General features: G+C 39.7%; 1 protein-coding gene across 5 annotated transcripts in view; it reads left to right on the forward strand.

The window, feature by feature from the left end:
• The window catches only part of lrp8 (low density lipoprotein receptor-related protein 8, apolipoprotein e receptor), a 182,301-nt gene that overhangs the window by 79,403 nt on the left and 86,330 nt on the right, over positions 1 to 16,568 (forward strand). For all 5 annotated transcript variants that reach the window (XM_086088462.1, XM_086088466.1, XM_086088463.1 and 2 more), the window contains exon 3: positions 5,139 to 5,261. In XM_086088462.1, the coding sequence (XP_085944588.1) occupies positions 5,139 to 5,261 (123 nt within the window). The remainder of the gene's footprint in view (positions 1 to 5,138; positions 5,262 to 16,568) is intronic.

The raw sequence follows: 16,568 nt of genomic DNA on the forward strand, positions 1-16,568 counted from the left end.
ACAGAACTGGCCAAACGTATCATGAAGTACATCAAGTCCAAATACACGAATAACTTAAGGCTTTGAAAAATGGTAGGGGCATCAGTAAGACCATGTAGCATCACAAGATACTCAAAATGATCCACTGGAGTATAAAAGGTTGTCTTCCACTCATCACCCTGTGTGAATCTAGATTAGTGAAGTCGAGCTTAGTGAAAATGGTAGCGGAATGTAATGGAATAAAAGTGGAATTCACAAGCGGCAGCGGGTACTTGTTCTTAGTAGGTTATATTATTAAGTCCCCGGTAATCGTTAAGCGGACAGAGAGTTTGTCCCTTGTATCCGTAAAAATAGAAACCTGATCCTATCAGAAATTTGGACAGTCTTACGAGCGCCGCAGCATCCACCCATCCATCCATTAGACTCAAAACTGCCCCCCCCCCCTTTTACTTGGGGGGGGGGGGGGGGTCCATGGCTTCAGTTGAGGAGCAATTTTTTTACACTTCGTACAATTTGTCATTGGGTAATGGAGCATCATGAATAGCACAATCATAAGGACAATGCAGTAGCAAGGATTAGGCTCAATCTTAACCAAAAACCTGTCGAGAGATCATAATATTCCAATGAGACATTTCTTTGCGCAAGCTTCTCTGTCATAACCTTTTTCTTACACACATGAATACTGGTTTCCAGCAGGTGTTACCAACATGGTGTCCAAAGGCATCAAAAGTGCCCGTGGACCAAGAGTAGCTCACCAGTGATGAGTTTGTGATTTCCTACACGTTGTAGAAGTGAATTGAAAATGTAAATTTGAAAATGTAAACACCTATAGAGATCTATTGCAATAAAGTGTTGCATATTCATTTTGATCTGTTTCCTACCTTGTTAAATCGTTGTTGCTAATTATGAGAAAACATAAAAATGGTCAATATCTTGGCATAAATAAATATTATTATTATTATTACTTATTAACGATAATATATAATTAAAATGAATTTGAGCAAATGTGTTATTTCTGAAGTGTGCACCGAACTGGTACTCTTTTGCATTTAATAGCCCTATTGAGAAACTGGATGGGTTTTTAATCTCTTCACAGGACCAATATTGGATCTCTCTCTCTCTCTCTCTCTCTCTCTCTCTCTCTCTCTCTCTCTCTCTCTCTCTCTCTCTCTCTCTCTCTCTCTCTCTCTCTCTCTCTCTCTCTCTCTCTCTCTCTCTCTCTCTCTCTCTCTCTCCCTCTCCCTCTCCCTCTCCCTCTTCCTCTCCCTCCCTCTCTCTTTCTGAATTTGAAGTATTCTCCACTTACTCATGGCTGTTGTACAACCTCAGCTCAATGATTAACGGTCTGTGTCCCTCAACTGACATGTAGCATTCTTTAACTTTTTAGCGGATCACAACAATGCAGAGGGTAATCTGTTGCCTGTCTTATTTCACCTACATTTGTTGTATCTCCTCAATTCTTCCAGTCTATTATTTTTCTCTGTCCTTTTGGCTTCTCCTGTAGATGTGTTCTTACGAGGTCTATACTCTGCTGATTGAAATTAGAGACTGATGCATGTGCGTGTTCACACCCTCTGAAAAATAATAGGTTCTAACACGTTTACTTTAGTTTGGTATATTGTGTCAAATTGCATTCGGGTGTCAAATTTTCAACACTAGAGTACTGTATTTAGATACCAGATATCAAATTCATACATTTATAAATAAATAAAACTTTACTATACATACTGTACATGGGTTCTTTGCATGTAACACATTGACATCATTCATGTCCGCTGGGGGTAATACGGTTTACCCTTTTCCAATTTTGCCCATTATAACATATATAGCCGTGAATTCATAGTCGTGAGGAAATAGAGTATGAGTATGAGTCTTAATTTATTTATTTTTCTTACCATAGCAATACAACGAATCGCATGAATGTTATCATGTTCTAATTTGCTCATTGCCACCCAAGATCAACTGCAGCAAGCAACAACGGATTTCCCAGCAACGTTGAGCTCACTCATGATTTGATGTACAGTATTGCTCTGTCTCAGACCCTTTCCCACCATGTTTGGATAACAAATATTTTGTTGCTGCTATGTGAAAAACACATATGCCCACTTTTTAAAAAATTTTTTTTTTAATTTTTGGGATGTCTGCATTTAGTTTCATCTCCCAAACAAAACATGTATAAAAAAATAAAAAAATAAAAAATCAATAGACAAAAATGGACATAAGTGTTTTTCACATAGCGATTTGCTACATCCAATGACAACATTCAATTCTATACAAGGTTGGGAAAAGGGGATATCTTTTCGCCATCTTACCTTGTTAAGCAACCCACTGTGAAGTTTTTAGACTTCAATTGTCATCTGTCTGTCCTTATTTGACACTAATAATCCAAAACACAGACTTTAATGATAGCTTAAATCACAAACAATGTACACTATTAAGTGGAAATGTTCATTCTAACATTAACACATTAACACATGCGTATTCTATCACGAACCGTAAGAAACATACATCTTAAAGCCTTTCTCAAATTAGCTGCTTGGTGCTTTGAAGTAGGACTTAAAAAAATTATGTATGTGATGGTTAGTTTGGGTAAGTCCTGTAAATAAAAAAATTTAAAACCGGAAAAGCCCAAGCTGTATTTCATCATTCACATGAAGTGCAAAGAGCCCATTTAAGCTCTGGTACTAGAGTGGTGTACCTAACGCTTGTTCCCTAATGGCACAAGCGTTAGGAGAGTGCACCATTAAGATCAGTCCCAACTATTAGATATTTACCTGTACTTTTATTACCACTACCAACAGCTGGTCAAAAGTGTGTTCCTTAACCCATTTCTGCGGATGGTGGCGAACAAAAACACACAATGTAATCGCAAATTGGGACAAAGTATTAGTCAAATTAGACAAAGTAGTATTATCTGTATTTGCAGTTTGAGTCATAATGGAACTGTTACTCTATGACTGTCCCAGAATGCAAATGGTCCAATTATTTGCATCACCTTGCATCATTCTCCTTCAACCAGAACGCAGACTGCTTTCTAACATGACTAATACACTTTTGCTAGAGGAAAATCATTGTCCAGCTTTGATATTGACTGAGTCCAGCTTTAATGTTAACTTAGGCTGCGTTTTAATTACAATATTTTATGTTGAACCAGGAGTTTACCGTTTTTTTGTTTTTTTTCAGGAAGGTGACGACTGTCTCTTATGATAGTGTTTGGCTTTACAAAAATTGCCCTTTATTTCTTTCTTCCTTGCCAGAGAACACCCTGCTGATTGCACAAACTGACACTGCTTTTTTTGTTAACAGTTAAACAGACAGAGGTCCGTGCTTTATTATAGTGCTGTTCTAGTTCTGTTTAGTAGACAGGAAATTATATCACTGCTTTTAAAAGGTATAAAGGACCTAAAGTCAATAGAGATATCTTGATCAGAAGTGACGGTTTTCCTTTAGCTATTATTATTGAGCCACATATTTTATTTCCTTTTCAATTTCACTTTGTGTATGTGACAGAGTGAGTACATTTAATGACATGGATGAAAGCACTGACCTTCACCTAGACGTAAGCGTTGTCCTAAATCATGTCCTCATGAGAATGTAGTGAGCACTTGCTGTTTACATGATGAGTGGATATGGGGGGCGGGGGCGGGGGGGACTCAGGATATCGTTCAAAAGTCTGCACATTAGTGTCAAAAAAGCACCAACACAGATGCAATGGAAGCCATTATAGTCTTCTGTTGTATCACTCAAAGTGGCATTGCTTTGCTCCAAGGTTTTGTCCAGCTGTGACCCACTTGCATTACAGAACATCTATCCATTTTCTATAGCACTTGTCTGTATTAGAGTTGTGTGTAAGCTGGAACCTGTCCCAGATGACTTTGGGCAGGAGGTTTTTTGTTTTTGTTTTGAACAAGCTACACAATGAGATGCAATTATTTCAATTTCGGATATGACTGTAACATTCTAAAATGTATAAAAAGTCAAGCAATTTGTATTGAATGTTGCATTTTGAAGAATTTAAGCATTGGATGTGTTTTTGTTAAACACTGAATTCTAGCTGCATTTTTAGTCTTTGCATAAGAGTGAACGAAACAGCAGATGCCATTTATGCAGCCAGGTTTTTGTGTCAGATTGCAACATTCCTGTGAATTACAGTAGTTAAATAAGGACATTAGAGGTACTCTTTGGCTTCTATGTAGGAAAAGGGTTTATTTTCTGCCATTTGTGAAGACAGATGCTAAATAAATCGTCTTTTATTTTGTCTTCCGATTACTCACTTCACCCTTCGGCACATACACATTTCTTGTTGGAAATCATATTATTCCTAAAAAGTTAAATTTCATCTCGTGTAAGCAAAGTCTTTGGAGGCAATTAAACTGGTTCAGAAAATAAATGGACACTGATTTAAAAAAAGCTTAAGTCTTCCTTTGGAACAAGAATGATGTAGAGGTTGTTGCCAAGCTTGTTGTTTTCCGTTTAAATTAATCTTCTTGCTCATCTGCTGGCAATAATTCAAAATACCTTCACATTGTGTTGTTTACCTTTTTTTAAGTTTAATAAAACAGTGGATCATTTAGGTCCTCCAAATGGTTAAATCCATTCCAGCCCAAATTTCTTATATGACATTTTAAATTATATATACGGTAACCTCAAAGTCTTAAATGTTTGCTCAATTATAACGACTCATTGAGGTATGTTTTCAACAAAACGTGCAAAAAAAAAATCAATACTGGAATATATCATTGCGGGCCTCTTTGCATGGTGCTGGTGGTAAACTGGAAGCGCTGCTAACATTAGCAGAAGGAAACATTTCTGACAGCCAGCATAATAAAAATATAATTTGCGTATACATAGGACTGATTTTATAAAAATGTATGTCAAGTAATGTAAAACATCGGGATACATATAACCTTGAAGGCCATGTATGATACACGTGTATCGCAATATGTATCGTATCATGACAACTGTATAGTGATATCCATTGTATCGTGAGGTTGTTGGCAATACCCAGCCCTTAAGTTGATATACCCAACATTTGCACAATTTGCATTTCTAGCGGGTGCTATTATTGGCTTCAAATGGTTTTACATTTGCTGTAAATTCAAGTAAGTGCAATGCAGTACACTAATTTGAATTACTGTATGTATGATTCCCCTCTACAGCAAAGAAGACATGTGCAACCACAGAATTTGCCTGCAAGAATGGACAGTGTGTTCCTGCTAGGTGGCGCTGCGATGGGGAGCAGGAGTGTGCAGATGGTTCAGATGAGGCTGATGCAATCTGCAGTAAGTAGCTGACCAGAACCAATGCCTGTAAAAGAACAATTCTACATAGATGAGCAACACAGATGGCGTGTGGCCAGGCACATGGTCTAGGTGGTCAGGTCACACACACAAACAAACACTGTATTCAAGCTGCAAGTAGCCCTACTCAGACACTCATGATTATTCTATTATTATCATGACTTAATGTGCCATTAAGAAGTGTTTACATATTGTTTTTCCCACATTCAGTATATGTAAAGTCAGAATGTGCCATAGTTCATCACTGACCTATGCTAACACAGTAGTTAAGTTATATTTACAGTAAATATTTTAAATGAAAAACACTTTTTAGCCATAAATATAATAGGACCAAATGAAATACGGTAAGTCCAGTAGTTGGTGAGCATGCCAGCACACACCATGTTTGCTCATGACAATAATGAGTGAATGAAATGTTGGCTCCATTCTCACCGAGTTAACACAATGATTACAAAAATGATTTATTTGCTCTGGTTGCAACACCAGGTGGGTGGATGAGATCCGCCCCGAGTTCCTAAAGGCTCTGGATGTTGTGGGGCTGTCGTGGTTGACACGCCTCTACAACATCATATGGACATCGGGGGCAGTGCCTCTGGATTGGCAGACCGGGGTGGGGGGACCGAAGGGTGTGTTCTAACTATAGAGGGATCACACTCCTCAGCCTCCCTGGTAAGGTCTATTCCGGGGTGCTGGAGAGAAGGGTCCGTCAGGAAGTCGAATCTTGGATTCAGGAGTAGCAGTGTGGTTTTCGTCCCGGCTTGTGGAACAGTGGACCAGGTCTACACCCTTGGCAGGGTCCTCGAGGGTGCATGGGAGTTTGTCCAACCAGTTTATATGTGTTTTGTAGATTTGGAGAACGCGTTCCACCGTGTCTATCGGGGAGTCCTGTGGGGGGTGCTTCGGGAGTACGGGGTACAGAGCCCCTTGATACGGGCTGTTCGGTCCCCGTACGACCGGTGTCAGAGTTTGGTCCGCATTGCCGGCAGTCTGATTCATTTCCAGTGAGGGCTGGACTCCGCCAGGTCTGCCCTTTATCACCGATTCAGAATTTCTAGGCGCAGCCGAGGTGTTGAGGGGGTCCAGTTTGGTGGTCTCAGCATTGCATCTCTGTTTTTTTGCAGTTCATGTAGTACTGTTGGCTTTATCAAGCTGTGATATCTAACTCTTACTGGAGCGGTTCACAGCCGAGTGTGAAGCGGTTGGGATGAAGATCAGTACCTCCAAATCCGAGACCAGAGTGTCCGGGTTCTCCCTTAGAAATAGGGTGAGAAACTCGGCCATCCGAGAGGGAGTAGATCCGCTGCTCCTCCACGTTGAGAGGAGCCAGTTGAGGTGACTCTGGTATCTGGTTCAGATGGCTCCTGGAGGCCTCCCTGGAGAGGTGTTCATGGCATGCCCCACCGGCGGGAGGCCTCGGGGATGACCCAGGACACGCTGGAGAGACTATGTCTCTCGGCTGGCCTGGGAACGCCTTGGAATCCCGCTGGAGGAACTTGAAGTGGCTGGGGATAAGGAAGTCTGGGTTTCCCTGCTAAAGTTGCTTTCCCCGCGACCCAACCTCGGATAAGCGGTAGAAGATGGATGGATGGATTTATGGATGGATGGCTGGATGGATGGGTTGTACCACAAAGCAGAAGGCAGAGTACTGGGTACCGGATGCCTTAGAGCGGGCCATTCAATCCTTTTACGACCAGTCTCAAACTTTGGTCTGCATTGCTGGCAGTAAGTCAAATTGGTTTCCAGTGAGAGTTTGGCTCATCATATGTCAACTTTTTATGGACAGAATTTCTATGCAGAGAGGTGTTGAGGGTGTCCGGCTTAGTGACCAGTGACCACAGTATTACGAATGTCTTTGATTATAAGGTTATGTATTATGTTGTGTGATCATGAGTGAGTGTGCGCTAGTCTGTATCCTTGGTCCCAGCCAACACGCCAAAAGACTTTGTCTCGTTGCCATGGAGACAACCTTGCTGAACAGGAATTCCACGAAGAACAGAAGAATGAGAGTGTAAGGGAGAAAAGGGGTATCGTCCAGTAGCATCAACATCCAGGAGATTAGAGAGAAGCATCCAATATAACAGTTGTTTGGAGAACATTCATTTTAGTCAGCCTTGAGTCATTCACAAGAGCTCTCAATGGCTGAATTGGTGATCAGTTCTTCGAGGCAAACAGTCAACTTCTCCATGTTGGTATCCAATTTAAGGAATGTCTCAGATCTCGTATTCAACCTGCGAATGAGTTCACTCATCATCTGAGTGTTGACCACCCACCACAACCCATGAAACATGACCGGCAGCGAGCCTATATTCAATAGAGCAAACAGCCAAACAGCAGAAAACTTCCTATCAAAATTCAAATAAGGTATGCATCTTCCCAGAAGCGGGCATTTTACATATGTTGCTGGTCCGTCATTCGTCTTTTGTAGGGGCCCAGCGCCCCCTTACGTTATTGTCAGTCCGCCATTTTTTTCCAAGCCGAACAATCCTGTAATCGTTGGTCTGCTGGTTTATTTTACCGATGCTTCTGTCGTCACTTTGCCATCACTATTGTAGGACCTAACAACAAAGGTGTACATTCCACCAGTATTGACGGACTGTCCGTCAGTCCGTCACTGGCATCAATAGTCCTATAGCTAGTCCTAATAGAGAAGACAAAAGACTACACAAGACCAAGTCAGAAAGTAGAGAAATAAGGGCAGGAGGCGAGAAAGAATCATGGTTGTAGTCTGGGGATTTCTCAGTATAAATAATTGCAGCACATAAAGTGTGTCTGTCTTTGTTCTGTTCTAAGTCAATTGTAGTCAGTGTTGATGTAATAGGGCATTAATGTAATTAAAGGTCTTTAAGCACATTTCACCCCTTATGGTTTCATTGAAAAGGTAGCCGCTCACTGCTGCAATTATAAAAAATAAAGGTTGGTCTGTGAATTTAAACCGTCTCCTCAGCGTTGGTCAGAGGTTAGTCAGCACTAATAACAAAGCCGTGTGCCGAGTGTGAGAACAATTAGATCACAGTGTGTGTTTGCACTGCATTGTCAGCCATTACATTTTATAGATGGCACATTAAAGGGCAGTAAAACCTCTTTGGTACAAAAGACGACATTCAGACCACGTGTGTTACAATGGTTGATTGTTAATGGCCATTTTTTCCCACTCAGATCAAAAATACTTTGTAAATTATTATGAAGATATGCCTCATCTTGCATAATTGGGCACGATATAACATTCATTGATGCCTGCTTTTTTTTTTCTCAAGTTCAAACAGATGCCAGGTGTCTTGACATGCGTTCATCAAAATACCACAAGGATCAAGGATTATGTTTACTTTACACACCCTACTTCTTGTCTTGCTGAAATCAGCCCGTTCCTAGCAGCCCTGATCCACCCACATGTGCCAGCCCTCAACCCACTCTATATACTGCTGGGCCAATGGCGAGTCAGTCTTTCGTTACCATGACAACCAGGGGGCTGAGCTTGAGCTTTGCAACTCAGGGGCTTGGTGGACTGCTGCTCATCTTGCCAGCAAGTGTGTGCATTAAAGCAGGGTTGGATTTCAACTATGAGTGATTATATAACAGTCTGGTGGTGATGCGCAATGACTGATGCATACATACTGTATTTTCAGAAATAGGCACAAAGTCACTTTTCCATAATGTTGCTTTTAATACAGTGCAACGTCAAATATGCAATGGCTGGTTCGTATTAATATATGATTCAATAATGCCAAACAATTGGCAATTATTTCGTTGGCTGGGGCTCTACACTCAAACATTTCTGTTGAGTATATGTTTAAGGGGGTGATGGAAGTTGGACAAACAGTCCGTTGGCATTTCTATCTTGCTCATGTTAATCAACAATAACAAGTGTTTTTTCCAACGATAAGCCCAAAACTGAGCTGAATGTGTCAGTCTTATTACAGAACTTCATGTTGCTGTGACCTCAAGCCATCTCTCTTATTTGCACTTTTTATTAGCGTGACTCTAAAAATGGGGATCAAAGACTGTGTATGTGCAAGTGCATGTGCGTGCGTGGGTTGCCTGTCTGCATGCATGCATGTGACAGATAAAGTCGTCATTTGTAGGCCTGGGTGACGATAAAAAAACATAAACACAATTATTTCGATTGATATTGAAATCACGATTAATAAAAACAACATTGAACACTTAATTCTTCTTGAACACTATTCTTTTTGTCAAGTGCAAAATGACCTTGTAAATATCATTTGAAATACAAGCCTCTTGCATTTTCATTTTGCTGCAACCGCACCATTGCTGCTTTGCATGTTTGCACACATTTGAACTATGATTAAGCATCAAGTATCTCCATATCACATTTATTTTATTGTCCTATTTTTTTTTTGTTTCACAAGTCTTTGGACTTGGCTATGGAATCTCAGTTATCACATTTTGTGCCCAATCATGTGGAAATGTGTGTTGGTCCGACAAGAAATATTCCTTGAATCCTTAAAAACTCAACTTCAAATAGAACTTGAAAGATCAAACAGATATTTTTTTTTAAAGTAGAATAAGAATATACTAAAATAATGGCAATAAAAAAAGAACAACTACTATAAAAATAAATACCGGCTGTCCCTGCTGTGTACGTGCTTTGGTCTTAGGAGCAGTTTGTTGCGGTGTATATACTAGGGATGCACCGAAATTAAAATGGTTGGCCGAAACTGTAAACCGAAAATGAAAAATGCTTGGCTGAAAACCGAAACGCTGTAAAAAAAAACAACATAATTTTTCCTATCATTGCATTTATTATAATTAATTAAAATTATAATTTTATTATAAAATATTTATTTAGCACTGGCATTTTAACCAAGCACAATATAAATTGAAATGTGCCCACACCGCAGACATGTTAGCTAATGGTACATTAAACACCAAACGAGGGTTGAGCATTTTCTGGCGGTGCGATTGCACCTTATAGTCAATGTAGTTGGCACAGGCGAGGACGGATGCGTGCGGCGGGACAAGGTGCGTCACACTTAAAATGCGCACATTCACATGTTCACCAACATTTAAAAATAAATAAAATATGTAATTTGTTCGCACCAGCTAATCGGCTTCGGGAATGGACTACAAAAGTCACACACTGGGTCCTGTACAGGTCTGCCGCCACCCGGAGATAGCGGCAAGTGTTTCCGTGTTCAAAACTGTTGATCGCAATAGTGCTAGCATTAGCTAAAGTATTTACGATGCCCGTGAAAAAGTGGAACTATCTATACCTGTATAATTTATGTATGCAATTTATGATAAATTGCATTTTAAAAAATTGATAAATGAAAACAGTGTGGGTTCAAGATTATTGTGTTCTGTTGAACCGAGAGGTATACAATACAGCTTCTTTATCGTCCGGGACCTCGGTAAAAAAGAAAAGAAAAAAGGGTATGATAATAATAGGGAGCAAAGTCAGCGAACGTTTCTGCCCCTCTACTCGAAGCAATGCCGATGTGGGGTCACCCCAGCAATCAAACACACGCCTTTTAACTCCTGGAAGTCAATGCTAATTTTCTGTTAGCATGTTAATACAATTTTACATTGATTTAGCATTGTAATCGTTTTTATTTGGGTGTTTAGTTTTATTGTAAAATCTAAATAGGATGTTAGTATACCCTTCAGACCAGCATTTTTGATTCCTTTTTTTTTTACTGATTTTGACTCTTATCTTAAGCACAATATGGGGAAAAAAAGTTTGGGGTTATCTCATGTTTTTATTTGTTATAGTGGACGCCGAGATAGTATGTAACCTGTTGTAAACTTACCAAGCTTATATACCAACTTGTAATTGTGATTGGTTAGTTAAGATCCAATCATGAACCAGACGTGTTAACATCATCCAAATTATGTGTTTTATTGGTTTAGACACGCAAATATGTCATGTCCACTGGGACCATCTATGGGTCTGAAGGGGTAAACAGCTTAACACACACTCAGGGAGTGCATAATCACATATACATCACATCAGGACACAACATTAGGAACATAGGAGCACAACACAACATTCACCACATTAATCGTTTTTTTATTTTATTTCAATGTCACTATGATTGTGAGAGGCAAAATTGAAATCTCAATTTGATTTAGATTAGTTGACAAGCGCTTATCACTTGTATTTGATATTGATACCAAGGTGAATCCATATGTCACTTCATTAAATTAGTTGACTTGAGTACCATTATGTCTTATCAAGGTTTGATGCTGCAAATTGGTCTTACATGAAGACACATTTGACCTTAGAATTTCACTGCAATTCGCATGGTTGTAATTTTACTCATGATTTATGAGTCCTTTACACATTATTATCCATTAAACTTAAAGTGTGATGAATTTATGACAAATTAATGATATGTGTTTGCATCCCGTGAATTATATATATAGTAAATAATTTAATCACATTTTAATTTTAAACACATATCACATTAATATGGCAAGTAATTTGGCATTATTCTGTTTTTAATGTATCACAACTGGATGACTTTATATTAATCAAATTGTGGCTGCATAATTTCTCAGAGTCCATCCTCCTTTTCTTCACCATCCAAATATGTAAATATGTATATTTCAAATGTTTAATTCTGTACTCATTTATCTACACTGAACACTGGTTCTCAACCCCGGTCCTCGAGTACCCCAATCCAGCCTGTTTTCCATGTCTACCTAGCCAACACAGCTGAGGATCGTTATCAGGCTTCATGCAGAGAAGGCTGATTAGCTGACACACCTGTGTTGGCTGTGGGAGACATGGAAAACAGGCTGGATAGGAGTGTTCAAAGACCGCGGTTGAGAAACATGGGGCTAAAACACCAAAGTCAGTCCTTGTATTGTATTATTCAATTTCTTGAATCCTTCTTATCTTTAACACAGGGACAGGTAACTATACCTCCATCACCTCAGCATGTACGATTTAAGCCTCTCTCCTCTTAGTCCTCTCTGTATCACTGTATGATCAACACTTGGTGATTTGAGTTCAGTTTAAGTAAGGCATTTTATTGAATTGATTTGCCAGCGAAGAGGTCGATGTGCTGATCCCTGCAACCTCTGGTGACTACTGATTAACACTGGCCCTCCAGTGATGCCTCTGAAAACAACGTAGACACAAACACTGCCTCACTTAAAGATATAAACACATTTGAAAAAAAATATGGGTTAAGATGATAATTATTTGTAATCTCTCCCTTCACTGCTACATAACAGTACAAAAATTGCCTCACATTCTTTCTGCTCTTATGGTGTGTGGTGTACTTGAGATGACCAACACAGCTCACCACACAGGAGTGTGAGTATCTCCCCCAAACCAGATCTGCCATAGTACCAAGATTGACCTGTGACAGGCAACGTGGCCCTACATGGTGCCAAAATACAATGACGGAGTACAAGTGGAAAAGAAAGAGAAGACAGTTAGCTTCTCTGGTTACCCGTGACTTGTTGAAGGATCTCAGTGAACAGTGGTGCCTTGCGATAGGAGTGACCCAGAGTGTTTTGAGATGTGACCCATTGATAGGCTGTTTTTTTTTCTTTGGTTTTTACTAGCACAAGCACTCTTTGGTGGCAGGGACTCAACTCACATCGCAACAATCCACAGTCGCGAGCAATTTTTCATAAAAAGTCTTTGAGCTGTTTATTGTCATGCTCAGCAGAAGGTTACTGTCAAACTAAACATAAAGAAAGAGATTGTTGTTTATTTGAAATTACCACATTATGTCCATTTAGCATACAATGAGAAACACCATAGGCACAGAGGCTAAAAATTTGCATCTTCATATTTTTATTACATATAATATTATCAAAAGCTATGTTTCACATTAAACAAAACCCCCCACTTCATTTCAATAGGGAAAGATCATTTCAGATGACTGTTTTGAGTTGCAAGTGTGGTTAAGGAATGAATTAAACTCATATCTCAATGCACCACTGTGTTCTGTTGTTCACAAAACAAAGCAACAAATGTTAATTTAGCTCCCGTCCTGTCTCAGTGGCATTAGCAAGAATCTGTATTGTGACAATCAGTGTTGATTGGATAGCTACTCAGGCAGCCTTGTGTGTGCGTGTGTGCGTGCGTATGTACACACACACCCACACCCACACACACACACACACACACACACACACACACACACACACACACACACACACACACACACACACACACACCCACACACACTCACACACTCACACACACAACTACATTTGGCTCTGTTGGACTCTACAAGGGGATTAACCTAAACCCTTCTCGCCAAGCAAGTGTCTCAATAAACAGGTTCGAGATTATTGAATTGCGCCGCCATACACTCATCCGACCTCCTTCACCTACATATTGAGCTGGTACGAAACACCCTTGAGATTTTCCAATTACTGTTCAAAACTTTTGTTGTGGACTGAAAACTGTTGACTTCTTCTGAATTGTGATTTGCAGAATGTTTTTGAACTTTTTAGGAAATGGGCATAACTACAGTGGAACCTTGAACGGATTCCGGATGTGCAGAAAATAGGGTTGCTATTGTTCTTCGTTATTGTTGCTATTGGCTGCTATTGTTTACCGGCGTTGTGGCACAGTTAACAAAGACAGGACTCGCTCTCATTCTCTTGAATGGATTTGGCGACGTGAACTAAGACTTTGACCACAAGCTTCATCCAGAAACAGTAAGGGTCAAACGGTTCACAAAATCCACGGTTCGCATTGGTTTTATGCAACAGTTTTCGGTTTGATTTGGATTCTGTTGACACTTCGAAAAATCAATTATGTCTTGCATATTTTGGTTCAAACTTGCATACGTTCATTATAATTCGATGACCTTGTCAGTGTCCAGATTGCTACAAATTGACACTGTCAAAGATGTACAGCAAAAAAAATGCTATTGTTGTCCACAGTGTTGTAGAACTACAATGCATGTTACTTGGATATGTTACAGATCTTATTTATCTACATGACAGTGGCAAATTATTAGAAACGGCTCTCTTGGTATAATGAAGTGAAGTTCTCCACTACTGAACAACCTTCTTTAATATGTATTGAAAATAAAATGTTGGAGAACTGAACTGCAACACCCACTAGATAAAAATGTGCAGCAGCACAAATCAACATTTTAACTTTTTTTTTTTTTCCATTGTTGCATGCCGATTAGCTAAAATACAATATTGTCTGCATTTTGCAAATCAGAATATGTCTGTTGGAAATTATAACACCCTGATTTGTAGGCCTCCTTTAGAAAATATATATCATTTAATAGAATATGACTCCATGTTCCATGTGACTGCTTTACATTTATTAAATGTTTGGCCCCTTTTGATCATTTGCTTATTTGCTAAATTGGTAATGTCTTTCTAAAAATCCCTTTACAATGTTGCAGTCCCATAATTAAAACATGAGTAACTCAATGCATGTGTTCATAGTTCAAAGCTCTTTGCTGCAGCCACATTCTGTAAATTCACTGGCAGGGTAATGCATATGTGTATTTTCCACAATTGTATGCATATTAAATGAATTCAAGAACAGAATAATCTAGATTTGCTCCAATTTCAATTTACTAAATTCGATTTTTTACACCTGGTGTTGTTTGGTAACCAATTAATTTAACACACATTTTTGCTCAACTCCACTCTGCTTCAAGGTTCTCTCTCTTTTTCTTAAGGGTGTCTGATCCCTGACAGGTATTGCATTTGGATGTGTCTGCGCATGTGATATCCAAATCATAAATAATGGATGATACAGTAATGATTTCTGTCACTATAAAGACAAACAATAAAGGTCCCTCTCCCTGCCCCTCTCCTTGCCCCTCTCCCTTCCTCTCCTTCTCGAGCTCTCTCACGCAATCTCGTGAACTCATAATTTCAGGCTTTCATCTACACTTTTCTGAATTTATCAGATTCCTCTCTTGGGTAATAAGGATAATTTGTCGTGCATACAGTACTTACTATATCGTTTTTTTCCCCACATTTAATTGTCAGAACCGTTTATTCTCACATGGCGTGCTGGAGCCTTTCCCAGCTGACCTCAGGTGAGAGGTAGGGTACACCCTGAACTGGCTGCCAGCTAATCGCAAGGCACACATCGACAAACAGCCATTCATGATTACAATCACACCAATCATGGACTATTTAGAGCAGGGTTGTCAAACTCATATTACCTCAGGGGCGACGTGGAGAAAAATATGTCACCAAGTGGGCCAGATCAATAAAATCATGATAGATAGCTTAAAAACAATTGCCCTCAATTACACGCACATTTTCGCTATTTGCAGTCCAGCCCTAAATAGCTCAACTGTAAACATATTGTTCCAAAAATAACATGAATGCAAATGGAACAAGGCAAGACTATGCCCGTATGAGTTCCGGATGCGTTTTATCTACCATTTTGCATATATATTGTTCCCAGAATGCATTGTGTGACACAGATAATGAAGTTGTAATGACATTAATCCTTGTCCTATGTGTTTGTGTTACCAGTAGTTGAATGTGTGTCATATTTAACACGTTTTTGTTTGATTTGGTCTGTTTTTATTTTATTTTTTTAAACAAAACATAACTCTAGGTTGTGGGTAAAATGACATCCAGAGCAATTATGTGTACAAGTTGCATTGCTCATCTAGGGATTGCTTGTAAAATTACGAGTTTATATGTTTTGATTGGTCCGGCAATACTAATTTTTTTATTTTACAAAATCATTTCGCGGGCCAAATTAAACCCCTTTGTGGGCCTGGTCTGGCCCACGGGCCGTACGTTTGACACCACTGATTTAGAGTATAAGTGTCAAACTCCGGTCTTCAAGGGCCGCAGTCTTGCAGGTTTTGGATGTTTCCCTCCAACCCAGCTGATACATGATCAGCTCATCAGCAAGCTCTGCATAAGCCTGATAACGATCCTGATGATTAGAATCAGCTTTTGTTGGAAGAGGGAAACCTCCAAGACCTGCAGGACTACAGCCTTCAAGCACCGGAGTTTGACACCTATGATTAGAGAGTTCAATTAATCTACTGTGCATGTGTTTTGGGATGTGGGAAGAAACCAAGAGTACCCGTAGAAAACCCACACAGCTACGAGGAGAACACGCAAGCTCCACACAGGGAGTCGGAGCCTGGATTTGAAACCACAACCTCTGTCCTGTGATGCGGATGTGCTAATCAGTTGTCTACCATGCCCTCTGCTCCTATATAGTCAGCTAAACATTATACAGCACAGAGAGGCATTATGAGTGTGTGCGTATGCACTCATATGGGAATGGGAGGCTTTATGTTCTTGACACATTAATTTTGTATGATTCATCTCATGAATTACAGCAATGGCTCC

This window comes from Leptonotus elevatus, chromosome 11 (assembly GCF_054856555.1).
Source record: "Leptonotus elevatus isolate MCC_2025b chromosome 11, RoL_Lele_1.0, whole genome shotgun sequence".
In the NCBI taxonomy this organism is placed as follows: domain Eukaryota; kingdom Metazoa; phylum Chordata; class Actinopteri; order Syngnathiformes; family Syngnathidae; genus Leptonotus; species Leptonotus elevatus.